The sequence below is a fragment of the Chelonia mydas genome, chromosome 5 (genome assembly GCF_015237465.2).
Source record: "Chelonia mydas isolate rCheMyd1 chromosome 5, rCheMyd1.pri.v2, whole genome shotgun sequence".
NCBI lineage: Eukaryota > Metazoa > Chordata > Testudines > Cheloniidae > Chelonia > Chelonia mydas.
This window is the reverse complement of record NC_051245.2, coordinates 21,458,372-21,473,007: the sequence shown is the minus strand read 5'-3', so window position 1 is coordinate 21,473,007 and position 14,636 is coordinate 21,458,372. Positions and strand designations below refer to the sequence as shown.

At 44.5% G+C, this 14,636-nt stretch overlaps 1 protein-coding gene across 1 annotated transcript in view; it reads right to left on the bottom strand.

Moving 5' to 3' along the window:
- LOC122465963 (O-acyltransferase like protein-like) overlaps positions 1-2,383 on the bottom strand; it is a 34,956-nt gene extending 32,573 nt beyond the window's left edge. The window contains exons 1-2 of the mRNA XM_043547357.1: positions 2,236-2,383; positions 776-915 (exon numbers count right to left, since the gene is read on the bottom strand). Coding sequence (XP_043403292.1) covers positions 776-915; positions 2,236-2,383 — 288 coding nt within the window. The remainder of the gene's footprint in view (positions 1-775; positions 916-2,235) is intronic.
- Between the last annotated feature and the right edge of the window lie 12,253 nt (positions 2,384-14,636).

Below are 14,636 nucleotides of genomic sequence, written 5' to 3'. Positions count from 1 at the left end.
CTGGAGTAGGGACTATCCTCTTTCTAACTTGTTTGTACAGTGCTTAGCACAATAAGGCATTCTGTCTTCATTGGGATTCCTGCTCACTACTGTAACACGTAAATAATGGCAAACAAAGACATCATCATACATCACATAATGCATCACATTGTATAATCTTTTACATTTTAGCTTGGTTGAAAATGAACTTAAATTTGGAAGCCTTTTTTTGCATGTAGAATTCACTGTATCAATCCTTTGCAAGTCCAGGATTCCTAATCAGAAACGTAGCAATTTTCAGAAGAAGCGTAGGAATGAAGATGAGTTATTATGAAAATTTAGTCAATTATTTTATGTCAATAAACTATCAGATGAAGGCTGAGGGGGCAGTTGACTTAAAATTATTGTGATCGTGAATTCTCAGACAAAATCTATTTTGGCAGAATTTATGGTTTTATAGTTCAGATTGTAAACTCTGTGAGACAGGAACTGTCTTTTTTGTTCTGTGTAGGTCTAGAGCTTAGCATAATGAGGTCCTGATTCATGACTGGGGCTCCTGGGTACCACCACAATTCAAATCATAAATAATAATTTCCTGAAATTCAATTCCAGTCATTATTTTTGCATACTGAAGGGCCTGATTCTATATTCCTTGCATACTCAGTTGATGTTAGCAGGGGTTTGGTTTCATAACTGACTGCAGGATCGGCACCTAAGCATTTACGCAAGTTTTAGTCAACTGTAGCACACCAGTATAACATCAATCAAAATAATATAGTACTTGAAAAGAGTATACCTGCTGCACTTGCAATTTGCAGTATTGTCCTTGGAATTTACCTGAAGGCACCTTGGCAGACAGACATTCAGTGTAGGATCCCAGTCTGTCTGTATTTCCACCAAGGATATTGCTACCAAGTTTTCCCAAAGAATCATACACTGAAATTTCAAAACAAATATACTGAGTAAATAAAGTTCCTTAGACGAAGCTGGAAGCTCAAGCCAGTTTAAGAGGTATGTTGCCTGCCATGCATCCCATAGGAAATTGACACTTCTTTAAAAGTCAGGCTGTCCAATCAGAGAACTCTTCGATAATACAAAGTATAGTACCAACCTGACCACTGTCTTGCACTTGAACTAAAATTTAGTCTTGACCCAGTTTCATTAAAGTTATGAAATAAACTCTGTGGCAACCAGAATTTCGTTTCTCAAACAGCGTTATCGGGGGGGAAAAGATCATGTCCACGCCCCAGTCTGAACTGTTGTATCTCTCTGTCCATAAAGCCGGGGGGGGGGGGGGGGTCAGTTAGCAGAAGCCCAACCTAAAATAGCTTAAAATAAAATTACATCTTTAAAGCCCAATATCACAGAACATTTCAGGGCTAAAAGAAATTTCTGTGCATCTCCACCACTGAGAAGCTAGGATTAATCCATTGAAATGAGGAGAAATGCCCTCTGCAAGTTTGCAAGGTGCTTCTAACATACATCATAGACAACTGCAAAATAATGTATTTCATCTGCCATCATGTTACCTTCTTAGAGCTCGCTCCTATAATTGAATATGCTAGTACAGACTTCCCCCCCCCCCGACTCCTCCGCCCCCGGAGCTCTGTGAAACTGAATGTTAGAGTCTGTGCTAATACATCGAACTGCAGGATTAAAGCTTTAGCGAGACAAGTGACTTCACTAGGATGCCCATCTGAGGATAGCAAACAAGATTTGATCCTAAACTGAACTGTTTAAAGGAAGGCTGAAAGCAGAGTTTCCCATTAAAGACATTCCTTGCTATAGTACTACTAATCCCTGAGAAAAGGATGGTCCAACCGTGGGGGCACTAGCCTGAGACTTAGGAGAACCGAATTCCCTGCTCCACCACAGAGTTCCTGTGTGACTTAGTCTCTCTGTTCTTCAGTGCCCCTGTCTGTAAAATGGGAATAGCTTTGGGAAAATGGGAGATACATCTTTACCTCACAGAAGTGTTGTGAGGGTAGGTACCTTTATGGTTGTGAGATGCTCAGATAGTATGGTAATAGGGGCCATATAATTACCATAGGTAGACAGATCACAGTTAAATTCCTACCTCTTGGATTCTATATGCCTCACCATTTATATCTGAGACCAAAATTGCATCTGTGGGTTCTACATACAGAAAAAGATCAGCCTTTCCACCTCTGCTCCTAAGTTTTGTAGTGTGGTCACTAGGTGGCATAGCCCAATTTCACCCTTGTAAACATACCAGAGGTAGAAAAATGTACTTACTCATTATTGCATACGCTTTTGGTTCCACTGCATTCAGATCAGAAAGAAATTGATTTGTGTCTTCCAAACACCTTAGAGAAACATTTCTTACAGGAGAAGCATAATGTATTAGAGGCATCAGAAGGAGCATTAACAAGGAGACCGACATTTCTCTACCTCTGTTTTCCCTAGGCTCTTCACTTGTGTCCCTTAAATATTTCACACGGTATGTGTAAGGGACACTAGTAACTTCACATAGGTCAGAGGAAAATGTGATACTTCCTTCTTCTTAATATGCATAGACACGACATGCTTTCCAAAACAGCTGCGTAGCGACAGAAATGTACAAGCGTGAAAAACTATTTACACACCTACTTTTTGTTGAATAAAACAGCTCTCCAGTTTCCTGTGACCTTCCAGCCACCTGCCATCCATTAGCTATGCGGATCAAAACGGTGTTCAGCCTGGATACTGCTTTTAATCATGTTCTTTGTATGTGTGTGTGTGTGTGTGTGTATCTTTTTTTTGCACACACACACACTTTAATGGTGCCAATTTAGTGCTCACTAATGTAACCCTCCTATGAGGTAGGGTCGGCAGCAGAAAGTGCTGGGTTCAATATCTAGCGGTTCCTCTTAACAATAAGAAACAGTAGCAGCTCGAGCCCCCATCCGGTAATCCGGGAAAATTTACCATCACCACCTTTGGGTGCCTCTAAAAGGCCATACTTCCCCACTCACACTCACTGAGACTAGTGTATAACAAAAAAGAGCTTTTATTAAAAGGGAACCCAGCATTAATTTGGGCAAAAACCACAACCCCATTTGAAAGCATGTGACCATAAGCAAACCCAACCTCATAGTGCATTGATCAGCATCCTTTGCCTCAGTTTCCCATTTGGCAGTGGGAAAGTCCAATGAACGATGTCCCTTTAACACATCACTCCCCTCTCCCTCTGCTGCACCCCACTTGCAGCTGGTGGTCCTTAGTTAGTGAAGACCCAGAGACCAGAGATGCATTCACAGGGTTCACCTCCCACCCTGGGGGGAGAAGGAAGCGGCATTGAGCAATGCCTCTGCTGCTGCTGCTGCTTGTGCAACTGGCTCATGGCTGCCACTGTCTCCCTGCCACCGCCCTCTCTCTGCCACGGCTTGCTGCTGTCTCGTTGGCACCACTCTCTGCTGCTGCCATCACTAGCTGCTGCTGTGAAATCACGTTCTGAGGTTCCACCACATAACCCAGCTCTCGGTGATTTCAGCAGATAGCAGGGAACCCCACTGCCAGTGCAGTTCGTGTTGTCCTTCTCACACAAGGTCAAAGGCTTAGCCCCTAGACTTGTTCAGCAGTGAGAACAGTGCTAGCAACCACTAACTGGAAACAAGAACTCTTAATCAAGCCTAATCAGCTCTGTCATTAAATGTTGGAAAGGGACAGGTCAAATAGTGACTAAAATCTAAAGTGACTCTTCAGCCAGCAGCCACACCACCAGGTAAAAACACCTATTCTCACCCACTCTCTTCTTCCCTGATATTTGGCATCTCTACCGTCTGCTTAGTAAGAGAGGTTCAGCTGAGGGTGACCCCCTCAATCAGGACATGCTAAGAACTGTTCTGCTACCCTTTACTTGTACAATAAGGATAACAACATTTCATTACCCCTGCATTCAAATACTAGAGTGATTTGTAACTCAAAACCAGCCAGAATTGATCATTTTGGCAAAGCAGCTCCATCATGCTGCACACCCAGGCGGTGTCTATGCAAACATGGTCTTTTTCCCCAGTGTGCCACTAGATGTCAGGGGAGAGCTCATTCAGACTGTGCTTACACTGTGCTGAAGGGACAGTGCTCGAGAATTTGGCCCAGATCTTCAAAGATAGGAGTTAGATGCCTACATACCTGTGAGAATCTGGGCCTGTCTCTATCTAGGGAACTTATATGTCCCCCATTACCATAGTATCTGAGCTCCTCATAGTCTGTAATGTATTTATCATAGAATCATAGATCATAGAATATCAGGGTTGGAAGGGACCTCAGAAGGTCATCTAGTCCAACCCCCTGCTCGAAGCAGGACCAAGTCCCAGTTAAATCATCCCAGCCAGGGCTTTGTCAAGCCTGACCTTAAAAACCTCTAAGGAAGGAGATTCTACCACCTCCCTAGGTAACGCATTCCAGTGTTTCACAACCCTCTTAGTGAAAAAGTTTTTCCTAATATCCAATCTAAACCTCCCCCACTGCAACTTGAGACCATTACTCCTCGTTCTGTCATCTGCTACCATTGAGAACAGTCTAGAGCCATCCTCTTTGGAACCCCCTTTCAGGTAGTTGAAAGCAGCTATCAAATCCCCCCTCATTCTTCTCTTCTGTAGACTAAACAATCCCAGCTCCCTCAGCCTCTCCTCATAAGTCATGTGTTCTAGACCCCTAATCATTTTTGTTGCCCTTCGCTGGACTCTCTCCAATTTATCCACATCCTTCTTGTAGTGTGGGGCCCAAAACTGGACACAGTACTCCAGATGAGGCCTCACCAATGTCGAATAGAGGGGAACGATCACGTCCCTCAATCTGCTCGCTATGCCCCTACTTATAGATCCCAAAATGCCATTGGCCTTTTTGGCAACAAGGGCACACTGCTGACTCATATCCAGCTTGTCGTCCACTGTCACCCCTAGGTCCTTTTCCGCAGAACTGCTGCCTAGCCATTCGGTCCCTAGTCTGTAGCAGTGCGTTGGATTCTTCCGTCACTTATGCACTTATCCTTATTGAACCTCATCAGATTTCTTTTGGCCCAATCCTCCAATTTGTCTAGGTCCTTCTGTATCCTATCCCTCCCCTCCAGCGTATCTACCACTCCTCCCAGTTTAGTATCATCCGCAAATTTGCTGAGAGTGCAATCCACACCATCCTCCAGATCATTTATGAAGATATTGAACAAAACCGCCCCCAGGACCGACCCCTGGGGCACTCCACTTGACACCGGCTGCCAACTAGACATGGAGCCATTGATCACTACCCGTTGAGCCCGACAATCTAGCCAACTTTCTACCCACCTTATAGTGCATTCATCCAGCCCATACTTCCTTAACTTGCTGACAAGAATACTGTGGGAGACCGTGTCAAAAGCTTTGCTAAAGTCAAGAAACAATACATCCACTGCTTTCCCTTCATCCACAGAACCAGTAATCTCATCATAAAAGGCGATTAGATTAGTCAGGCATGACCTTCCCTTGGTGAATCCATGCTGGCTGTTCCTGATCACTTTCCTCTCATGCAAGTGCTTCAGGATTGATTCCTTGAGGACCTGCTCCATGATTTTTCCAGGGACTGAGGTGAGGCTGACTGGCCTGTAGTTCCCAGGATCCTCCTTCTTCCCTTTTTTAAAGATTGGCACTACATTAGCCTTTTTCCAGTCATCCGGGACTTCCCCCGTTCGCCACGAGTTTTCAAAGATAATGGCCAATGGCTCTGCAATCACAGCCGCCAATTCCTTCAGCACTCTCGGATGCAACTCATCCCGCCCCATGGACTTGTGCACGTCCAGCTTTTCTAAATAGTCCCTCACCACCTCTATCTCCACAGAGGGCTGGCCATCTCTTCCCCATTTTGTGATGCCCAGCGCAGCAGTCTGGGAGCTGACCTTGTTAGTGAAGACAGAGGCAAAAAAAGCATTGAGTACACTAGCTTTTTCCACATCCTCTGTCACTAGGTTGCCTCTCTCATTCAGTAAGGGGCCCACACTTTCCTTGGCTTTCTTCTTGTTGCCAACATACCTGAAGAAACCCTTCTTGTTACTCTTGACATCTCTTGCTAGCTGCAGCTCCAGGTGCGATTTGGCCCTCCTGATATCATTCCTTACATGCCCGAGCAATATTTTTATACTCTTCCCTGGTCATATGTCCAACCTTCCACTTCTTGTAAGCTTCTTTTTTATGTTTAAGATTCGCTAGGATTTCATCGTTAAGCCAAGCTGGTCTCCTGCCATATTTACTATTCTTTTGACTCATCGGGATGGTTTGTCCCTGTAACCTCAACAGGGATTCCTTGAAATACAGCCAGCTCTCCTGGACTCCTTTCCCCTTCATGTTAGTCCCCCAGGGGATCCTACCCATCCGTTCCCTGAGGGAGTCGAAGTCTGCTTTCCTGAAGTCCAGGGTCCGTATCCTGCTGCTTACCTTTCTTCCCTGCGTCAGGATCCTGAACTCAACCAACTCATGGTCACTGCCTCCCAGATTCCCATCCACTTTTGCTTCCCCCACTAATTCTACCCGGTTTGTGAGCAGCAGGTCAAGAAAAGCGCCCCCCCTAGTTGGCTCCTCTAGCACTTGCGCCAGGAAATTGTCCCCTACGCTTTCCAAAAACTTCCTGGATTGTCTATGCACCGCTGTATTGCTCTCCCAGCAGATATCAGGAAAATTAAAGTCACCCATGAGAATCAGGGCGTGCGATCTAGTAGCTTCCGTGAGCTGCCGGAAGAAAGCCTCATCTACCTCATCCCCCTGGTCCGGTGGTCTATAGCAGACTCCCACCACTACATCACTCTTGTTGCACACACTTCTAAACTTAATCCAGAGACACTCAGGTCTCACAACATCTCCATTTGAGGTAGGGAAATATCCCCACATTTACAGATGAAGGACTAAAGCATAGAGAGAGACTAAGTGACTTGCCCAAGTCACACAAGAAACCTGTGACAGAGCAAGGACTTGAATCCAAATTTCAGGCTAGTGCCCTAACTAAACCATCCTTCATCTTTGTATTTAGCTTGCTTTTAATGCTTTGCATGAGTTATGATCAGATTGCAATGCTCTCATTTCCTAACCCAAAAGATGTGGCTAATTAACTGAAATTAGCATTTAGACATCATTTTAGGAGTCAGGCTTCACATCAGCAATTTGTGCGAAATGTGTTGGCCAGGTGAGTTTGTAGAAGTACCGACACACAGTACCCTGAATCTGCTGCTAAAGGACAAGTAGAAACCTGCATCTATACACAGGGGACAATATATAAATGAAAACATCCAAAACTGTGTTACTTGCATATGAAGATTTAATGTTGCTGGCTGAGTTAGCATGTTATCTCATGTGATTAGTTAGTCCTACTAGGTGGGGTTATCATTCTGCAACTGTAAGTTTAATTGTTAGAGCAGCTAAAGCTTTATGTACAGGCATTTATGGTAGTTTAAATCTAAATAAATACATGAAATAAAAAAATTTTGCAACAGGCCATTGTGCAAATCAGGTAGAGCATCTGAGGCTCTCCCCAATTTCTGGAGAGTTGTGTGCATTAGCACTTACATAAATCTTTACAAACTTTACTTAATAGTTTCAACAACTCTGTTGTGGTAGGTAAGTAATATTAGCCCCATTTTACAGATGTGGGAACCAAATGAGCATAAGATGGGTAAGTGACTTGAGTAAAGCTAGAGAGGGAGCTGGTGTCAGGTGGGACTGGAATTCAAAAGTCCCTTGGTCTCTGTGATTTTTGGGTGCTTCAATTTGTGGGTGCCCCACTTCTGACCCCTTAGAAAGACCTGGTTTTCAGAGGGTGGGTGAGCACTTTTTGAAAAATCAAGCTCCTTCAAGATGCTACATATCATCACTAGTCATTTTTGACAACAGACACATTTAGAAACCAAACAAAATGTTCTTACCTTGGTTACTCACAACATAGATTAACTCACTGAAACTGAAAAATTATATTTCAAATTGAATTTGCTTTCAACCGCTTATATTCTTTGCTTTCATTTTGCATTTCACTTATTGAACAATGTAAATTAACTAGTCAGTTTCATTCTCACAATCTGGAAAAGGGGGTAAACAGTTAAGTGGCAAAGTTTGGAGGTGGTACAAAATTACTCAAGATAGTTAAGACCCAAGCAGACTGTGAAGAGTTACAATGGGATCTCACAAAGCTGGGTGACTGGGCAAGAAAATGGCAGATGAAATTCAGTGTTGATAAGTGCAAAGTAATGCACATTGGAAAACATAATGCCAACCACGCACATGAAATGATGTGATCTAAAGTAGCTGTTACTATGCAAGAAAGAGATCTTGGAGTCATGATGGATAGTTCTCTGAAAACGTCTACTCAATGTGTAGTGGCAATCAACAATGTTAACAGAATTTTAGGAACCATAAGGAAAGGGATAGATAATACAGTAAATATCATAATGCCTCTATATAAATCCATGGTAAACCCACTCCTGGGATACTACATGCAGTTCTGGTCATCCTATCTAAAAAAAAAAAAAAAAAAAGACACATCAGACTTGGAAAAAGTACGGAGAAGGGCAAAAAAATAATTAATAGTGGTATGGAACAAATTCCATATGGGGAGAAATTAAAAAGACAGACTGTTCATTTTAGAAAAAGAGATGACGAAGGAGGGGGATAACAGAGGTGTATAAAATCATAAATGATGTGGAGAAAGTGAATAAGGAAATGTTATTTACCCCTTCACATAACACAAGAACCATGGTACACCCAATGAAATTAATAGGCACAAGGTTTAAAACCAATGTAAGAAAGTACTTCTTCACACAAAGCACAGTCAACCTGTGGAACTGATGGCCAGGGGATGTTGCGAAGGCCAAAATAATATCTGGGTTCAAAATAGAATTAGATAAATTCATGGAGGATAGATCCATCAGTGGCTATTAGCCAGGATGGTGAAGGGATGCAACCCATTGCTCTGGGTGTCCCTAAGACTCTAACTGCCAGAAAACAGGATACTGGGGTTGATGGACCATTGGTCTGACCCAGTATGGCCATTCTTATGTTCTTAACCACAGTATGTGGTGGTCTTGGTCTATGGGTTTCTGTGGGGGAAATCTCCTACCAGGCCAGAAAGCAGCAATGGTACTGCATCTCCATTACTGCTAGTACAGCTCTGAGACTTCATTAAATCCCACAGTTCCCGCTTCCCCAGTCCATGGGGCAATGGTCCAGGGACCTGTATAGCAGTAGAAAGCTTGAAAAATGTTCTGATATCTACAGAGCATTTTCATACTATATCTTTTGTGTATAAATAAGCGTAACAAGTAAAAGGGGCCTTAATTTCAGAACATATTGCTCCCAAAGGTTATAAAGCCCATGCATCATGGCCATAATAAAAAAAGTCACAGTGACAGGCATGATGAACTCCAGAGTGTTTCCTCATGAAATGTAAAATCCATAACTGCTCATTGAGGATCACTTTATTCTCTTTTTTACCTTTTATGGTTAGAGTTATTGTTGTCACATAAGCATAGAATAAATATTACCAGTAAAACTGTGTTAGGTACATAAAATCTATAGTGAGGAAAGTGTAAGGGATTGGATTGATTAGGAGCTTGATAATTGGACATACTATCAAGATCCCAACCAGGCCAGTCAGGACCAAGAGTCAGAGCAGGGGCAAACCAGAGGCTGGGAGTAGTGGAGGAGTTCATAGTCAGGCCAGGGTCAATATCACAGTTCAGAGTCTGAGTCAGATTCAGGATCCCGATCAGGAGGCAAAGTCCAAGTCAAGCCAAGGTCAAAGCCAGGAGTTCAGGAACAGAGATGGTCATGGCAGCTACAGAAGACCCACACTGTTGCCTGGACACTTCCCAGAATGCCCCAGGGGGTTATATAGGGTGGGGAGCCAATGAAAAGACATGAGGCTGCTGCCTGTCAGGCCTAGATTTACCATATGTGAACATTCAAAAAAGAGGACACTCCACGGGGTGGGATTTGCTCGTGGCCCCTGCCCCTTCCCCACCCGCATTCCAACCCCTTCCCCAAAGTCCCCACCCCCTCACTGCCCCACTGGACTCCTTCCCCAAATCCCCGCGCCGACCTCACCTCCTCCCCTGAGTGCGCTGTGTTCCCCCTCTTCCCCCCTCCCTCCCAGCCACGCAAAACAGCTGTTTCACAGCACAAGCGCTGGGAGCTAGGGGGAAAAAGCGGGCACGCTCTTGAGAGATCAACATTCACTCTCTTTCTTGAATGATCAACTCTTCTTTGGGGAAAAATAGTAATGGCAAAATCCCGGACGTTTTTAGATATTTAAAAATTCCTCCCTGACGGCGATTTAAGAACCCAAAAGCCGGACGTGTCTGGGAAAATACAGACGTATGGTAACCCTAGTCAGACCCCTTGAGATGGGACTTCCCATGGTCTGTGTCCAGAGCGGGCCATGGAACACAAGGTAGGTATAGCTGTCACTAGGTGGCAGTATGGTGCTGTCAGCAGCCTGGTGGCTTTGCAGGCCTGGTTTCCAGACCTGTGGGGGTCTTACACAGAGAGCTTTTTTCACTGGCTTAAACTGGACCCAAGCTGTAGTGAGCTAAAGTTGTTGCTGGATGGAGTACAATGTGGGTAATGTGTTTGGGAATCCCAGCCTACTTCCTAGTGGACAAGTGTCTACATCACAGAACCACCACAACAAACTAACATTGTTTGACAACCTTAACGCAGCTTCAGAGGGTATGTCTATACTGCATTGTGGGCCTGCTGACTTGGTGTTTCCATGCCTGCTTTTGGACATCCAATTGCTGGGCCTGGATCGCCCAGCCATGCTAACACATCCATACTGCACTACTCAGACCGTCTGTCTCAGGTCTGCCACTTGAGCTGCAGCCCCACTGCAGAATGATGAGGATTAGACCCAAGTCAGCAGGACTGGGACTCTGACCCACCAGCCTTGCAGGGTCCTAGGACCCGGGTCCTGAGTGCTTGCTGACCTGATTTGTGTGTGGACAGAAGGGGTGTTGGACTCAAACCTGAGTCAGAACCTGGCCTTAGTATGCAATGTAGACATACCCAGAGATGCCAGGGTCCAAATGAACACGAAGACTGAAATTTTCCTTCAAACCTAAGGGTGCTCCCTGCAGGTCAGAGAACATTGTCCAGGCAGTTTGATTACTTACGCGGTCACCACAAATACAGTACTTGTTCTGTGGATAACACATTTTATTGAGTCTGTCTATATGTACTACACAGCAGTAGCGCCAAGTATAAACCCTTCAGTTTTGATCCTGATCCTCCTGGAGTCCCTGAGTGTTTTGCCATTGATTGCAATGGTTGCAGGAACTGGCCTTTAAGGAGACTAAAAAAGAAAATTAAGATCATCTGAACTTAGTTGCTTGTCTGGTCATCATGTCCTCAAACTATACAATGAGGATAAGCCAAAGGATTTTAGTGGTTGTGTTTTAATTTCCAGGACGAAATAGAAGGGTGGTGGGAAGGTACAATATACTCTGATCCCACTGTGTTCCTTATAGCAGTATGAACATGCTTCACACATGCAACTGAAAAAATAGAAGGGGAACTGCCCAAGGCAGGAAGGGAAACTTGTCTGCTGGATTGTACCCTTTTGTTTGTAGCTGTCATAGGAAAATTAGGGATGACACAGTATTTTGATGCTTGCAGATTTTCTTTAGAAACAGGGTAAAATGATACAATTTGCATGCCAATCATGAGTGGTGGAGAAGAGCATAGCAAAGTGAAGGGACACTGTCAAAATCCTGTTTAAAATTGCTACCATTTATAATATCATATTAAGATCTTGAAAATACGCTCTTTTCTACCAGTTTAATTTTCCATTTGGACAAAATGAGTCCCTCACCCCTCACAATTCTGTTTCTTATGAAACACAATGCAGTTGTAAGTGAGCATACAGGAACAGACCCTTGGGACTTGTGTACACTGGGAAAATATACCAAAAATTTCCCACATGTTCTAGCATGTGTTGGATTCCTATCAGGGTGACTTCTCTAGACCCTGGGGGGGAGTGCTCCATCTTTCACACCAGCCTCTGGTAGCAGATGCCTCTGATGTTTGAAGCCTCCCACCTCATGCCCACAGCTTCTGGAAGGGAGAGGAGTAGGGCTGGTTGGAAAACAATTCCATTTTGCAAAAATATGAAGGGTTCAACATTTGTTTTTGTTCTGATACAGCATGACAGTGAGATCTTTCAAAAAAATTCACAAAAAACCCACCCCAGAATAGTTTATAGCTTGGTGGTCAGGGCACTCACCTTGTATGTCAAAGACCCAAGTTCAAATCCCTGCTTTGTCCAATTCAGAGTAGGGACTTGACCCAAAGTGTCCCACATCCCAGGTGAGTACCATAACCATGGGGTAACTGAGTAAATCTCTCTCGCTCTCTCTATCTCCAGCTGTGTGGGTCCTTACATCACTTAAGGCAGTCAAGGACTCTGGGAACCAGCCACATGTTTGGACAGTCTGTGCTTGCTGGGAATATAGATGATTCAGAACCAGGCTTGGAGACATTGAGAGTGAAGCCTGGTGTGGGGCTGCCATATGACCTAGAAGTTGCAGACAAGACCTTGGTGTGGTCTGAGTTCTCTGCTGCAGATTAGAAATGAGACTGGACATTGTGACAAACCTGGCTGTAGGTAGGTATGCCCTGCTGATTGTGGAATCCAGGATGGCTCCAATGAAGTCTATGTGTTGGACAGATGTTAAAGTGGAGTTCTCTATACTGAGCTGAAGGCCCAGGGGGTGGAAGAGAGCTAGGCCTGGTTGGTGGCAGACTAAACCTCAGAGAATGGAACAACCCTTGAGGAGCCAGTCATACAGATAGGGGAAGACAACTATTTCCATCTGTCAGAGATGACGGAGACTACTGAGAGGAACTTTGTGAAGTCTCTCGGGGCAACTGAAATAGCAAGAGAAGAACCTGGAACTGGTAGTGGTTGTCACCAACAATAAACTGTAGGAAACATCTGTGCATGGAATATATGGTAGTATGCATCATGGAGGTTGAGGGACACACACCAGTCCCCTAGAGCTTATGATGGTACTATCATTGCTAGGGTTATCATCCTGAATCTCTGAAAGTGTTCAGAGCCCTGGGGTCCAGGATTGGTCTCCATTCCTCTTTCTTCCTGGGAGCCAGGAAACACCTGAAGTAGAACCCCCTTGTAGTGAATGCTGGACGTTTGATCACCACCACTAGCCGGAGAGATTGAACCTCCTGCCTTAAGCAGCCCTCATGAGAAGTGGCCCTGAAGAAAGGTGGGGAGGAGGGTCAGTGGGGGGATGGAGTTGAAAGGTGTGGTGTAGCCTGATAAAGCTATTTACGGTGTCCATCTGTCTGACATAATGAGCTCCGAGGAGGGTAGAAAATGGGAGCGATGGTCCCCATATGATGGGTGGAAGACAGTATGGTCCATCATAGGATTCACACAGTGGGGTGGGTGATTTGTGACCCTTGACCAACAGGTCAAAATGGCCATTGGGAAGAGGTCGCTGACTGGGAGGTAACAGTAGAAGATGGTTCCTTCTTGGGGAATCTAGGTCTGCTCTTGGGTGATTTGGTCGGTCTATGGGAGGTGAAGTACTGCACTGGGCAAGACGATGGGCTTTCTAGGACTTGCCAAATTTCCTTTTTGTTGCAGGGATGTAAATATTCAAGGATTTCAGGGTTGCCCTGGAGTCCTTGAAACAGTGCAGGGACTTATCCCCTGCATCATTGAAACGCTTGGGACCTTTGAAGGGAAGATCTTCCACCGTATTCTGCACTTCTCTAAGGAGACCAGAGAACTGCAGCCAGGAAGCTCAGCATATAAGTATGGCTGTAGCCATAGAGCAAGAGACTGTGTCAGCAGCATCAGGGGAGGCTTGGGTGACCCAGAGACCCCTTGGTGCCAATTGGCAGAGGGCATAAGGGTGCAGTGCCTAGGAGTTTATGCCTACATAATAGTGTGCCAAAGGGTGGCATGTGAGGTCACTACCAACAGCCAGTAATGTACTGGTTGTCCTAATCATTGCGAGATGTATGTACATTTAAGGAGTTATGTCTCTATAATGAAAACTATGGTCTTAAGTTAAGACGGGTCACCTGAAGGAGATAAACATATTCTGTTCAGACAGGCTGTTGGAGACACTTATTGCTCTCGAGCTGACCATTGAGTCTTACAAGGTAAGTCTATTTATATATGGCGCCACCAGATAATCAAGATTGCGAAGTCGACAAGAGATCACAAAATCTAAAGGAAGGAGCACACAGTAAGGGTGGGGAGGGCGTCCTGATTATGACTAAGCTCAAAGAATTACTCTGGTATATCAGGAGACTGCAGAGAGACACCCAGTATCCTTCAGCTAGGGGACTAGCTGCCAGTGCTTCAGCTAGGGGACAAGCTGACCTGGTTGTTAATCACTGGGAGAAACACGTTGGGTAAGATAACCTTTATGGAACAGGAGAGCGTCTTGTTCATTATGTCTAGACTCTAGAAGGCGTATTATGACTTTGTTTTAGATGTAGTCAATTGTTTCCAATATTTCTACCTGCTTGCTATTATTGAAGCTGTGTTCTTTGTTAAATACATCTATACTTATTTTCACTTTCAACAAATCTAAGTGTTGTTAAGTTAAGCAGAGTGGTAATCCTGAGGTGAAACTGGTAAGCTGGGTGTAGTGTTCCTTTGCGAACAGAGCA